The sequence below is a fragment of the Ceratotherium simum genome, chromosome 8 (assembly GCF_057802395.1).
Source record: "Ceratotherium simum simum isolate JZ-2026a chromosome 8, ASM5780239v1, whole genome shotgun sequence".
Classification (NCBI taxonomy): Eukaryota; Metazoa; Chordata; class Mammalia; order Perissodactyla; family Rhinocerotidae; genus Ceratotherium; species Ceratotherium simum.
The window spans coordinates 53,774,483-53,789,790 of NC_141907.1; the positions used below are offsets into that span (position 1 = coordinate 53,774,483).

Genomic DNA, 15,308 nt, shown 5'->3' on the forward strand with positions numbered 1-15,308 from the left:
ATGATAATGACAATAGCTTGTATTCTTGTTTCAAATATGTAGGTAATATTTTCATGAAGCATTGCCAGCAACATGACCTATATAAATATATTGAAGTATGATGTCCTGATAGGAGTGCTAGATCAGGAGTCATGAAACATGCTCAGCCCTTGATTAGCTATGTCATCTAGGACAAATTGTGGCACCGTTCTGGGTGTTTCCTTAATTATATAATGGGAAAGCTAAATTAGATGCTCCGAAGACTTCTTCCTAGCTGATTCTATGAAACTATGTCCTATTTTCATGATTTCAAAAAAATTGCAAGGGAATTTTAATCAGAAAATACATTACTTATTGAATAAATTCATTAATCAATAGTTGAGCTAGTAAATTTTTTAAAACTTGTAATGCTTTAACAAATGCTATCAGCTGCTAAGGCCATTTTTTCTTTTTTCTTTCTTTTTTTTTTTTTTTGTTAGGGAAGAGGGATTACAAATTGACTCTGAAATCAGACAAGCCTCGGCTTGACTCTACTCCACTAATTCTCCCATAATGGGCAAGTTAATTAAATTATCTGTTTCTTGATTCCCTTATCTGTAAAATGGGAATAATATTAAAGTTGCTGAGATATTGGATTAATGCCTTTTAAGATCTAGGTGAAATGCCTGGAACATAGTAAGAATTCAATAAATAATGCTGTTGGTATTATTATGGAGATTGTTTTACTCGGTCTAGCAGAAGTTTTACCAGTCAGACAACATTATATAATTTGATGTCACATTTAGAATAGAGAATAAAAACTAATATTTATTGAGTGCATACTATATGCCAAGTTCTATTCTAAATGCTCTCCATGCAGTGACTTATTTAATTCATAGAACATTTCTGTGAGAGAAGACAACTAATATCGCTGTTTTATAGACAACAAAACTGGGACAGAGTTTAAGTAACGTGCCCAAGATCACGCTATCATTAAACAACAGAACTGGGTATGAACCCCAGTATTTTGATTCCAGAACTGAGCACTTAATCACTGTAGTCTTTTTACCTCTCAGTGAGAAATTTTAGCAAACACAATCATAGATATAAAGTTCCACATGTAAAATTATATCCTCCTGCTTCCACTGCAAAGAGGCACTCTCAGAGGTATTTTGAGAAACTTGAAATGCAGTGGCATGCTGGTGTAGAATGCAGGGCATAAAGGGTGTTGGCGATGAACTGGTCTGTTCTAGAGAGAAAATGGAGCAGCACCTTTTTGAAAACAGAAAGATATGGAGATTCTGCAGTTCCCAAACTTTTCAGTTCCCTCTGCATCTGACCTAATATTTAATAGCCCCACCATGGTTTTAGCATTCTAAAATAAAGTTGCTAGTTGATGGAGTAATGTTTATAAAACCCAGCTTTGTCTTTACAGACCCCTCTGCCGCAAAAAATACCTCAAGATCACTCCTCATGTACTGCTATGACAACTGACTAAATCTTGAAGTTTTCCTCAGAACTACTTACCTAGATAGTAATGGGTGTGTGTGTGTGTTTATGTATCTGTCCATGGAAGTATGTGTATTAGAGTGTATATGGGAAATAAAGTATCCAGAAATTTAACTTTTAAGGGAAGTAGAAACTTTTAGTTCTTATGATTTTACATAGATAATTTAAAATTTGTAATTGTTAAAATTACTTTAAAGAATATTTTAGACCTTAAAAATTACACTCCAAAAATCATTTGCTCTAGAAATTATAACATAGTTGCAATTATACCTTAAAATTTGCTAAAATGAAATAAACTTATTTGTATAATTTTGAGATTTATTTTTTAATAGAAAATTTCAATTATCTCTTTTTACTCTTTACTACCCAAATGTTGGTCCATCTGTTGAGTACATTCACTTTAGCCCTTTGTGAGAAAATTATCCTCAGATAGAAAGACTTTACTATAAAGACTGTAATTGCTAAGTTAATAAAGTGTGCTTGCAATATACAGATAGGTGGCAGCAAGGTTCACAAAAAAACAATTTTACTATGCAATGGGTCTTAAAGGTCTGCACTGAGTCATTAATTTTAAAGTGTTGTATAAATTGACTGACTTTTATGTTCTTAAGTTATCTCTGCCAACATTTAATTATGTTCTGTTATGTATACATCGTTTCTCTTAACAAAAACACCACAAATACACTGTTCTCTGAGTCTCCATTCTGTATCCTATAGTTTACTTCTAGTCAACATAATTCTTACCTCATAAAAAGGAGTTTTTGTCATTTAAAACACATTTATATTTTTAAGAGCTTACTAATATAGTTCTGCATTAGAATTTTAACCTTGCAAAGACTTAAAGTACTTTGATGGTACTAGTCAAAAATTAAATAATGTACATTTATATTTATTGACATGGAAATGTGCTCTAAATACATTATATGAAAAAGGAAGTTTATGAAACAGCATGTATAGTATTAACTCAGTTACGTAAATATATACAAATAGAGAAAAAGTTCCAAAAAAATGATGGTAGTCATCCAAACAGTGCTAATGGTGGATGCTGGAATAGCATGTGATTTTCATTTTCTTCTTTATGCTTTTCTGTTTTGTCTAGAGATTATATAAGTTTTCCATTTATAATAAGAAAAACCAAGAAATTATTTTAATTTAAGTATGTATAGGATATGATTTTTAAGATGTTTGTAAATTCAAGTGCCTACAGAAATTCATAAACAATAAAATGCCAAAACTGTAGCTTGCAGGCAATACCTAATAGTAAGAGATTTACGAGGTAAAGGAAATAAGAAAATAAACTGCAAGCAAAGACATGCGGCAGAAATGATGTGCTGTTGACAAGAGAAAATTTGTCAGATATTGTAAAGTGTTCACCTTTGCAAAATGGAACTAGATTATGGAGCACCTTCAATGTTAGGATAACTTTTGACTTGTTCCTATAGACAGTGGAGAACTGTACTGATCGGGGCTAGTTACAGAATTCATGATAGCTAATTTAGGTAAAAAGGGATCTACTAATAGGCATTTATCAGCTTATAGAATTGTTGGGCGTGATGGAGAAATAATGTATTTTGGGCTTTCAGGAATGATTTCCAAGGACATATTGCAGAACTGAGCCCCTGAGAGCCAGTTGCTGCATGTACAGTCAGGAAGCAAATTGAAAAACTGGGAAGCTGATGCTAATGCTGGAGTCTCCAGAACCACAGCGACACTGCCCAATCAGGAAGTCATCACAATTACAAAACTGCCGTGTCAAGGAAGCCCCCCACAAATAAGAAGCCTCCATGAGCAGGAAGCTTCCTTACTGCTTCTGGCTCCAGAATCACACCATACCTGTCGTAATAGGCGTCAGAAAACTGATGTTCCATGACTTGACTATCCATGAAACTAGTGATCAGATACTGGCACTTCTGATAACATTGCCACAGAAAAATCAGATGTCTACAGACCATGCTTGCTTCTAGAAAAACCAAAGGCAGCATAAGAATGAATTCTGTCTCCTTTCTGCCCTGCCAATGTTGAATGTATCCCAACTCCAGCTGCAAAGAAGTCTAGGAAATGTAGTTTCCAGCTTTTCAGCATCTGCAGTGAAGAATGGCACACCAGAAGGGGCTGGATTGGATGTTAAGCACCAATCTACTTTATACCCTAAAGAAGTACTAATGGATCTTAAATGAAGTGAAGGGGAAGAAAAATGCAGCCCTAACTCTTGTACATACTGGGTTTGAAGTGGTTTAAACTGAATTCATTACGGTTCTACCCTCCAAACTATCTCCCTATCTGGAATTTCCAGTTTATATTAAAGCTACTGTTATTCTATGATTTATCTCATTTAGAAACCTGTATGTGTCCTGTATCTTGGATACGGGATACAAGAAATATTTCTCAGTAATATAAATGTTTACCTACGCTACAAAAATAGTGAACATATAATTAGAAAAATTCTTTATCATCCAAGAAGCAACTCTTTGTGCTGAAAATTATAGAGTGAGTAAATTAAACCACTCTGACAGAGTTACTAATATCACTTCTATAGCAGTGATTCTTTGCCTTTTTTTTCCTGTCCCAAAAGACCTAGTGGGAGTAACCAAAGTTACTAGGGGAGAGAGTATTTTTTAAGGACTTTAAATTTAAAAGGGCCCTATTATGAAGGACATTGTGTGCCACGCTTGAACACATTGATGGTGCTCAATAAATATTTAGCGTTAAATGAAAGAATGAATCTCAAAAGCAATGAAAATCCATTAAAGTATATTAAGCAGGGGAATGACTTAATTAGATTGATTTTAAATGAATCAAAGAAAAAAAGTGGGAAGTAGGAGACTGCTTAGAAGCCCATTGTAACTCTTCAGACTAGAAGTCATTTAGTCCATCCCTTCATTTCATAGGTGAGGAAGCTGTGATCCCAGAGAAGTTAAGTGGTTTGTTCAAGGTCTTAGAGCTGGTTCGTGGCAAAATTGGTTTCTTTGCCTATGCCCCAACACTTTTTCTACTACGTTTCCTTACGTACAAATTCATTATTCAACACCTAAAACTTGAGATATCTATAAGAGGATTTCCATTGTCATGGAGCAGTGGTACAATGCTGTTGGAAATTGCAGACAAATCTAATTGGCTAATAATATTTCAGCAGGATTTTTGCATTTTGTAGTTTTTTCTTTTTAGGGAGACATAATTCGAACATTGGTATATTAAGGATTAGTTTGACTTGCAAATCAGCAAACTAAAGCAACTTACGAGAATGATGAACTGATTTTTCTTTAATTTGGTTTATTTTTTAAAAAGGTAAGAAAGAAATAATTAATTAGATGATAATTTCTCAAAAATATTCCAATCTTTATATTTTTCTAGAGGCATTCTTTTCTCCTATGAAACTCTCTGGCCATAAAGCCAGTGACTACTTTTTTCATATTCCAACCACTGATGATTCCCAGCATCCTGTCTCCCTCCTTGCTTCTTCTTTTCAGTTCTCAGTTCTCATCCCTCCTTTCACTTCCTCCCTGTTACACCCACTACCAGCTGCCAAGAAGGTGGAATAGGTCATTTATCAAATCAGAAGGTTTTCCTTTGTCATTCTACTCACTTTCTTAGAACACTGAAACCAAAAATAGTTATGGTTTTGTCTCAAAAAAATTAAATGGGACTTTCATATTTTATCATTTGAAGTTTTGGGTAGCAAGAAGCAGGTCTGGACTTACTATAAAGGCAAGGCAGTAATTTCGAATCTTCAAATCCCAAATTCTGTTTCAAATTGTTTTTATTTTGATAATGTACCTGAACACTTTTTTCTAGTTTACTCATAATCAGTCTGTATTATTGTAGCTCACTTTGTTGACAATTTGGCTCCCCACAGCTATGGCTGCAGATCCAATGGAACCCACACTGGTGGAGAAAACTACATGGTCTCTCCATTAGGAAAGGAAGATCAGACTGGAGATTCCTGGCTTGTTTTTTTGTTTGTTTGTTTGTTTTTTTGTGAGGAAGATCAGCCCTGAGCTAACATCCAGGCTAATCCTCCTCTTTTTGCTGAGGAAGACCGGCTCTGAGCTAACATCTATTGTCAATCCTCCTCCTTTTTTTTTTCCCCCCAAAGCCTCAGTAGATAGTTGTATGTCATAGTTGCACATCCTTCTAGTTGCTGTACGTGGGACGCGGCCTCAGCATGGCCAGAGAAGCGGTGCGTCGGTGCGAGCCCAGGATCCGAACCCCGGCAGCCAGTAGCGGAGTGTGCGCACTTAACCGCTAAGCCACGGGGCCGGCCCTCCTGGCTTGTTTTGATTTCTGAAAATAGGCTGGCCTAACTGGGGAGAATGCCCAGGCCCAGGCTAAACTAAATCCACAGTAATTCTGAAATATTGAGGGTGAAATAGGAAACGGTGGAACTTCTCAGGACTCCTGCAAAACAAACCAGAATTCTTTCCAATGTTCCCTTTCCCCATCATTCCTTGCACAGTGTTGGGCCAAATCCAGTCTCTCAAGGACCATTTCCCACATACAACTATTAAATGCATATTGGCCCCAGTGTAGCTGTATAAATCTAGACAACTGTAGGGATCCCATCTATGGATAATAGCATCAGTAATCCACAACTCAGAAAGCATAAAAGAACAAAATGAAAGCTTGAAAATTTACAGCTTTCTCTGCCACACATATTTTGCCAAACATCTACCAGTAACCTACCAGTAACTCAAAATACTGAAAAAAAGGTGAAATCTCATGTTCCCATATCTGTGGTTTATATTTAGTAGACCATCAAAAGCGGCATGGGATAAAGAGCTCCAGTCTGTTAAAAATTTAAACAAAAGCTCAATCATTAAATATTTACAACAGAAATAGTACTAATAAAATTATGCTATGAAGTAATTTTTAAATGAAGTGGAGTTAATTCATGTCATGTCTTCTAGGGATAAAAGTGGGCAGCAATAAACAAAAAAAAGTGGAATAAAACAAATGTGACATTGCGGTCCCCTCTAAAGTCCATAATTTCTACATCGGTTCCTTTCATCCTCTGGAGATGTTAATCTTCTGTTTATTTTGCTACTGTAATTCTAAATACATGTAGTTTACTCAGAGATTGCCCTCTCAAAGTTGGTCTCTGCCTGTTTTTTCTTAGCTCACAAAAAGTAAAGGAAAAAAATGTGTGTGTGTGTGTGTGTGTGTGTATGTGTGTCCTGTTGGTGGTTAAAAATTGAGTTGGGACTTCCTCTTTGAACATTTGCCTTTTCCTCTCACACAAGGGAGATCTCATTTTGTTTGAGACTGGATACAGTTGAAAGCAAACCACACAGCAACGAGAGGGTATGATGGCTAAGAAGCCTCCGAAACCAGCCCCTAGAAAGATCTTCCAAGAAAGATTAAAGATTACTGCTCTACCGTTGTACTTTGAAGGTTTTTTATTAGTCAAGCGATCAGAATACCAGGTAAGTCCACAGATGATAATGTTAAATTAGAAGCTTCTGTCTTAATATAAAATTTATTTCTTGATGATGTGATGTGACAAGGGCCTCCTTGTTTCTGCTGGAATTGAACCTCTTACTTGAGCTCAGAATATGATTCCAATTTTGCATAATTTAAATACAATGTATGCCTTAAACACATACATGTATATATGTATGTATTATATATAATAACATAAGGTTCTAATGTTGTTACTAACGTAAAAAAATTCAATAAGCTAAATTTCCAAAGAATTCATTTAAACATCACAGAAGATTTTAGCTTAGAAGATAAAATGTTTCCTATATTTTCTCTGCAATTTACTATTATGCTTCCACGATGACGTGCACCTGTAAGATAAAATGATATTCTGATTGAAATTAAGCCTTCTGCTCCTATTCTCAGTTGTTTGAAGTTTACAGATAATGATCAAATTACTTTTTTAATGGTAAACTTTTGTAAAAAAATTGTGAAAATGAGAAAATTGATACTGTTTCACATTATGTATAGTTGTATGTTCTAAAAACACTGTTCCAGATAATGACTTTAAAAGATAATACTTAGGGTAGTATGTAAGCCAAGCTACATAAATACATTCACTCTAAGAAAATTAAAAAAGCACTCCATATTTTTAAAACGTAAAAATGAAAACATAATTCATTAAAATCAGTGCTTTTAAAATATTAATTGTGGATAATTTGAAATTAATGAGAGAAACATGAAAGTGTCTGTTACTAAAGAAAAAAGAAGTCATTAACTTAGGTCAAATTTTATGAAATTTTAATATTAACTGAATCTACAAAAAATTTAAGTGTTTTGAGAAATGCCACAAGAAATGTTTAATAATGATAATTAAAAAATTTTCTGAGGATTTATTAATACTTATGGAAAAATTGTGTATGTGAAAATATCTGTAATAGCACATTCATATTTCTTGCATATAAAATCAGATCATTTACTGTTAGAGAGTAAAGACACGGTAATTTGTATTCTCTTATGGATGTTACACATGTATTAGTAATATTTGTCAGTTACATTGGAATATTTTTTGGTTGATCCTATATGCTTTTAAAGTGAATTCAATCTTGTCACCACAAGTTAACCACATTGTTACACTTTGCCAGGAAAGGAGAGTTGGGGAAAAAAAATTTCTAATTTGTAATTTAAATTTGGTTGTTGATTGAATGTTTTCCAAAGTATTTTTAATAACTGTTTTGATATGGGGTTCCTTTTAATGTTTAAAGAAGGCATTCCACTGGTATTGTTAGCAGAAAGAACAGGGATTTTAGAATGTCAATGAAACTTGTCTTTACCTGATGGTTTTGCCACTGACAGCTCGTGATCTTATACAAGTTACTCAATCTCCTTGAGACTCAATTTCCTCAACTATAAAATAGAGAGAATATGACTTGCTTCCCAGGGTACAATGCCTCGGATACAGCAGGTGCTCAATCAATTTATTCATTCAAGCAACGTTTATTGAGTGCCTCGTATGCACCACACATCACACCCATTTCTGGAGAATATAAATAAAACACAAAGACCCCACCTCCAGGACGCTTAGTTTAGTAAGGAGTGATGACTCCCTTACTCGATTGCTGCTCTACCTTTTCTTAGAAAGCATGTTTTGAAATGGAAAAAATAAACTATAGGTATAAATATTTCTGATGAAATTAACTTGTGTTTCCACTTGAATTCATAGCAAATATCTTTTACTTGTATGTCAGGGAGAAGAGAGCAAGAGGACGACAATAAGGTCTACTTATAGGGTGGTTTCAAGGGTTAAAGGGATAACATATAAAACACCAGGCTCACATTGAAGGTCAGCTTCATTCTCCTTCTATTTCATTATTTATCATATTCTTGTAAACAAACTAAAATCAGTCTTGACACTACAAGTAATATGGCTCAAAAGAGAGCCACAGTGATAGAGCACTTGAAAATAGAAGCTATGAGAAAAAAGCTAAGGAAAATAGTGGGATTTCTAGGCAAGAAGCAGCAAAGTGCCAAGGAACCTTTACAGGGAAGGTGAGCCAAGGGTATGTAGAAGGTCATCTTCGGAGCAAATGGGCTAGAGGAAGTTGGGCGGCTCTGCAGAATGTTAAATGGGGTCTTTGCTGAAGGAATTCAGAACACTTAATTTGGAGAAAATATAACTGAAGAGTAACCTGGTCTGTAAGGAGATCACACATTGAGAGGTGTTTCTTAGCTGTTTTTGTGACAGGGGCACTTTTAAGAGTTTAAGGAGGAGTTTTGCCCCAGGAGAAGATGCCAACATACATCATTTTAAATGCAATTCCAGAAGGTCCGTGGATCCCAGATCAAGAGCCCATTAAAAGTATATAATCTTCATGGAGAAGATAATGTGAGAAGATTTACTTAAACCACAGCACTAGAATTTTGGATTGATCAGGAAGATTTATTTGATAAGACCTATTAAATGCCACAGCAGGATACCAGTGGCAACACAGTTCTTACAATGGAGAAAATTCTCATTTTTCTGGAACTGTTTGAAAATAAGAGAGAGTTTGGGCGACATCTCATAATTTCTTCAATCTGTGATGTGCTAAAATTAAAAACAATGTGTATAATATGTTCTTCTTATCAGACTGGACATAAGAATGTGATCATCATAACAGTATCAAAATAACATTTCTCTGATTAGTCTTCGAATTTCCACTAATTCATTTAGAAAAATTTTAGGGCTATCTCAGTTGTGCTCTCAAACGTAGTTCTCTATGCCAGTAATTTCCAAAATTTTTAAATAACACACTCCTTTCAAAAAGACATTTTTGAGCACAGATCTCTAACAAGAATATTAATTTATTTGGAAATTATATATGTGTACTCCTGTACTAATACTCCCAGAAAATTATTAAATATATGAAAACAAGGAATTAAGAAAGATGAAATAAATGAAATATAATTAGATATTCTAAAAGTTTCTTCCCCAGTGGGATTATCTTGCATACCTCTGGGGTTTATGTGCCCTACTTTGAAGACCACTACACAACATCCTTCCTTAAACAAAGGTATATTACTTGCTCACAAGAAAAATGGGAGCTTTTTATTGGGGACAGGTGATAGAGGGGAACTTAACTGGATTTTGCATTGTAACCCATTTTTACTAGTCACATCATGAGAAAAGAGCACTGGGTAGCCGGGGGATACAAATATCAGTCCAACTGTGGAACTTGGGCAATTCCTTTAAAACTTTTAGTCTATTTCCTCTTCTGTAAAATGAAATAATTACTCTCTTGCATAACAATGGGTTGCTTTGATGATCAAATGGACTATATAATCATGGGTGTATTTTCTTAAGGTGTTGACATATGGCAGATATCATGCTAGGCTCTTAATGTCCTGTCACTTTGATCTTTACAGTAACTCTTCTGGGTAGAAATTATTTACCTCACAGGTGAGTGAGTCGTGGCTCACAGAGGTAATGTGCAAGGTTTCTATCTCTTAAGGAGCCTGGGCTTTTATTGCCAAGCACTTGACGTCATGCTGCCTCTCAAACTAAAGTTCTAATTCCATTTGATTGTGGGATTCCAAAGGTTGGGGATGTCTTATCACTAGATTCTTTATCACACTGAGCTCAACAGTAGGCTCAGTAGACTTTCAAAAATATTTGTTTAATTGAATGAAAATGAGATAGTGACTTTAAACTCTAAATACAAGGTCATCTAATGATTATGAAGCTAGCAATAAATTCAAAAGTTCCATTTCAGTCCCTTTTCTTACTTCAGCAATTCAACACAAATGATTGCTAAAAAATAAGAAACTTTGTGCTAAATGCATTTCATTAAAAAATGTCCTTTAAAATTAATTTTTAAAATATTTACATATCTCTGTAGATATATATATCTAGATGTTGATTCTTGAGATTGATATTTATAGATGACTCAAATTATACTGGTATTCATGAGAGCTTATCAGAAACTAAATCAAGACTGTGATCTGCAGGTGTCTGCATACCGAATATAAGTTTGATCTGTTCTTGGGTTTGTGGCTGTGGTTGGAGTTCACATGGCCTATTGCTATTTGTAATCTTCCTTTTCCTCCAGGCTGCCTTTACTCTCAATTCAGTGCCTTTGTTCTTGCTTCTTCCCCCATTTAATAAACCCTTGTTAATCTTTTCCATGAATCTATATTTTGTTTACCAGTAAAACTTCCATTTTTCCCTGATTAACTCTACCCAATTCATATCATTCTCTCATGACTGAACACCTCTGCAATTTCGCTCAGGAGCACAGATGGATGTCTGCACATACATACAGAAGGACTGAATAAATCTTGACTGGCTATTTTAGTTTTTCCATCTTATGGCATGTTAATACTAACGAGGCTAATTAACAAGATGAATAAAGTAGTAGACTTTGACTTCAGGGTTTACTCTTGCTTTCCTTTCCTCCAGGAATCATAGAATCTCAGGTTTGGACTTGATTTTAGATACCATACTTCAGTAAAACTACACAACCCGTGATTAAGTTCTCTAACCAATATGCCTACATTCCAATCTCCTCCCACTCTCCCTCACCCACATCCTAGTTCCAAAGTACATTGTAGCCTTGACTTGCTCCTTGCAATACAGAGGCTTACCGCTAGGGCAGGATGTGAAAGCCTTTAAGAGAGATACGATTTTTTAAAAAAAAACCTCCCAAAATAAATTCGAGATGTTTTATTATTTAATCACAAGTCAAATCTGAGAAAATTCGAGTATTTTTCAATAGAGTGACTAGATACTCTCATGGTTTTTACAGAACATCTGCCTGATTATAGAGACAGTATATATTAGCAACTTCTCAAGCCAAATTTCTCACCGCAGTTTTCTATCTCTTTATTTAAGGCAATATGAAAGGGTGATTTTATATAGGAATGACAATGGTTTTCATTATTCTGGTTTACAAAATATCCTCTCCTTTTCATACATAATCCCACTGAAAGAGATCTATTTTAGAGATTTTTAGACGCCACCACTGTCACACACACATACAAGTCACCATGTGGAAAAAGTATTACATGGATAAGGAAAAGTGAAAAGTACCTGTTAATAATGTGAGTGATGAGGCAATGCCTTTTTTTTTTTAGTGGCCAACGTCTATGGAACACTTGCTATGTCCCAGGTCCTATGTGCTTTACATACACTGTTATTCCATTCAATCCTTCAACAACTCTATGAGGCAATAGCAGGAGGCTGGTTTCCCTACTTCAATTCTTGGTCCCTTGACAGCAAACTCTCACACAGGAGACACAGTGACTATTGTTATTGTTATTATTATTACTACAATTCAGTGGCTTTTAATATATTCACAAAGTTGTGCAATCATCACTACTATCTAGTTCTAGAACATTTTTATCATTCTAAAAAGAAACCCCATTAGCAATTACCACTTACCCTGCCCTGTACATTTTTATACCCATTTGTTGGGATTTTTCCTCTCCCAAGTTTGAAACCAATTGAAAATTAAGACACAGGAATCACACAAAGGAAGATAATTAATTTCTTTTATTATTAATAAAATCTATTGATATGTGGTTTAGATTTAAGGCCAAAACTGTGCTAACACTTTACCCCAGATTTAGGTAGCCTTGATTTACCTTGAGCCACTGACTCAGTTTAAGGGGCCACAAGCCTACCCTTCTTGGAGGCCCTTTGCTACATGGCAGGGACCAAACAGAACACACACTCTCCTGGTAGGCTGAGCTGAGAGATGACAGGAGGAGACTGAGTTGAGCATACTGTCTCCCAAACTCACCTAGTAGTTAGTTAGTTAGTTACCCCTACTCTCTGGGGAGGAGATAATTCACTCTGGCAGCACTGTGCAGGATAGATTGGAGGATGTAAAAAGGCAGCAGAGAGACCAGGTAAAGGGCTATTGCAATGCCGATAACACTTTGTATCCTATATGAAAAAAAGGAAACAAAAGACTTCTGATGGGGCTGAAATTATGGTTTGTTCTTTTGCCTTACTAAGCTACTTGACTCTGAGATGTGTCAGGTAAATATATTGGGCATCTGGATTTCAGACAAGAGAAAGAATCTCTTTCTCCCATTTTATAATTGCTCCTTTAGGGACCATCTATTGACTGATTTCTTCAATCCTATGCCCTTTTGATTTTTTTTTTTTTTTGAGGAAGATTCGCCCTGAGCTAACACGTGGTACCAATCCCCCTCTTTTTGTATGTGAGCCACCACCACACCACAGCATGGCCACCGACAGATGAGTGTGTAGGTCTGTGCCTGGAAACCCAGCCCAGGCCACCAAAGTGGAGCACGCTGAACTTAACCACTAGGCCCCCAGGGCTGGCCCTTGAATTGTTCTTTTTTATGGTAATTCGTTCTTGGTTCAAGAGGCATCAGCAGGGTCATTGTATTACATTATCATCAGCTCTCATTTGGGAGATAGGATGGAATGGAAAGACCACAGGGCTTGGACAAAGAAATCTTGCCCCAAGTTCCAACTCCTGCCCCTGAGTTGATTGCTGCAGGAATACTACCAATTTGTTCAAGCCTGACTGTATACACTCCCCTTTGAAATGTGACATTTCTGCTCCTTCCTTAAAGAGGTTGAGTCTATTTTTCTACCCCTTGAATCTGGACTGGGTCATGCTTTGGTAAATGTAACAAAAACAAAGGATTAGAAAGTACTCACACATTGGGTTTTTCTCTCTCTTGCTCCTGGGAATCCTTCTGCCAGCATGTGAACAAGTCTAGTCTAGTTGACTGGAGGATGAGAATGTATGGAGTGAGACTCCAGTTGTCTCAATGGGGTGTTTTCCAACACCAGTAACCAATTCTCTGATTCTCTAGACACCAACTGGGTGTTCAACAATTCAGTTCAATTCTGACACTAACTCCCTACCCAGATTTAGTGCAGACCCCACAGCTTAATTAAGGGCTCAGTCCCACAAGACTGCCCCTCACTTCATCATCAGTCACAAGTCCCAGGCCTCCTGTACTTCTGACCAACTGGCTTTAAACCAGGGGTTCCCATGACCCCCTCCTAAGATTCGATAATTTACTAGAATGGCTCACAGAACTCAGGAAGACACTTTACTTACATTTACTGGTAAGGAACACAAATGGACAGCCAGATGAAGAGGTACATAGGGCAAGGTCTGGGAGAGTCCTGAGCACAGGTGCTTCTGTCCCTGTGGAGTTGAGGTGCACCACCCTCTCGGCATGTGGATGTCTTCACCAATTAGAAAGCTCATCAAATCTTATTGTCCAAGAATTTTTATAAAACTTAACCTCCAGCCCCCCACCCCCCTTCATGGAGGTCAGTGGGTGGGGCTGAAAGTTCCTTTCCTGTAATCATTTGTTCTTTTGGTGACCAGACTCATCCTAAAGCTATCTAGGGGGTCCCATCCTAAGTCACCTCATTAGTATAAACTCAAGTATGATATAAAGGGGTTCATTACGAATAAGTTTTGTTTTTACACTACTATCAATCAGGAAATTCCAAGGGTTTCAAGATCTCTATGCCAGGAACTGGGGGACAAAGACCAAATATATTGCTTATTATACCACTCCCAGTCATTCTGCATTCCCAGCTAAGACTCCAGGCAAGTGAGCGAGGCCACCCTAGACCATTCAGCCATAGCCAAGTATACCCAGATCCAAAGGATCATCAGCCAGCCACAGAATGATGAGAAATAGGAAACATTTGCTGTTTTAGTCCACCAAGTTTTAGGGTGGCTTGTTATACAAGAAAAGCTAACTAATATAGCACCTTATCAGCCATGAAGACAAAGGGAGAAAATAGTTCTACTAAGAACATGAGAAAGATGGTGGTTATAATTCAGAATGAATATAATCTTGAGTTTCCTGGGACCCAAGGCAAATAAAAGCAAGATGGGTTATGGAGTTCCAATTATTTGAGAAAATAAGAATGTAAATTCTGAAGAGGTGACAAACATTTTGCTGGTCAAAAAAAGGATAAACGATGGGAGGAGGGCGAAAGGAGTAAAGGGGCACATGTGTATGGTGATGGATAAAAACTAGACTGTTGGTGGTGCACACGATGCAGTCTACACAGAAACTGAAATATAGTGGTGTACACCTGAAATTTATGCAATGTTGTAAGCCAATGCGACCCCAATAAAATAATTTTTAAAAAAGGATGAATGATATGTCAGTATTAAAGAGACACAAATGCCATAATATATAAAAGTGTCTTCACATCTATAAGCAAAAGAAAAAAATTTCTTCATGTGATTGTCTCATTAGACCTCAATATAAGTCAAGACAATCCAGCATGTTACAAAAATTCAGCTTATTAAACCCAAAAGGAGTGAATGGTCAACATGTCTGTGAAACTGACTAGAATTTTTTAAGCATACTTTGGAAATAGCTGGGTATGAAGGTAAGTCTTTAGATGTGGAAGGATTTTATTCTTTAAA

At 36.2% G+C, this 15,308-nt stretch overlaps 1 protein-coding gene across 1 annotated transcript in view; it reads left to right on the forward strand.

Annotated features, from left to right (window-relative positions):
* Positions 1-6,711: 6,711 nt before the first annotated feature.
* STAP1 (signal transducing adaptor family member 1) overlaps positions 6,712-15,308 on the forward strand; it is a 37,768-nt gene continuing 29,171 nt past the window's right edge. Inside the window, exon 1 of the mRNA XM_004419106.3 lies at positions 6,712-6,887. Within this exon, the coding sequence (XP_004419163.1) occupies positions 6,768-6,887 (120 nt within the window). The 5' untranslated portion in view covers positions 6,712-6,767. The remainder of the gene's footprint in view (positions 6,888-15,308) is intronic.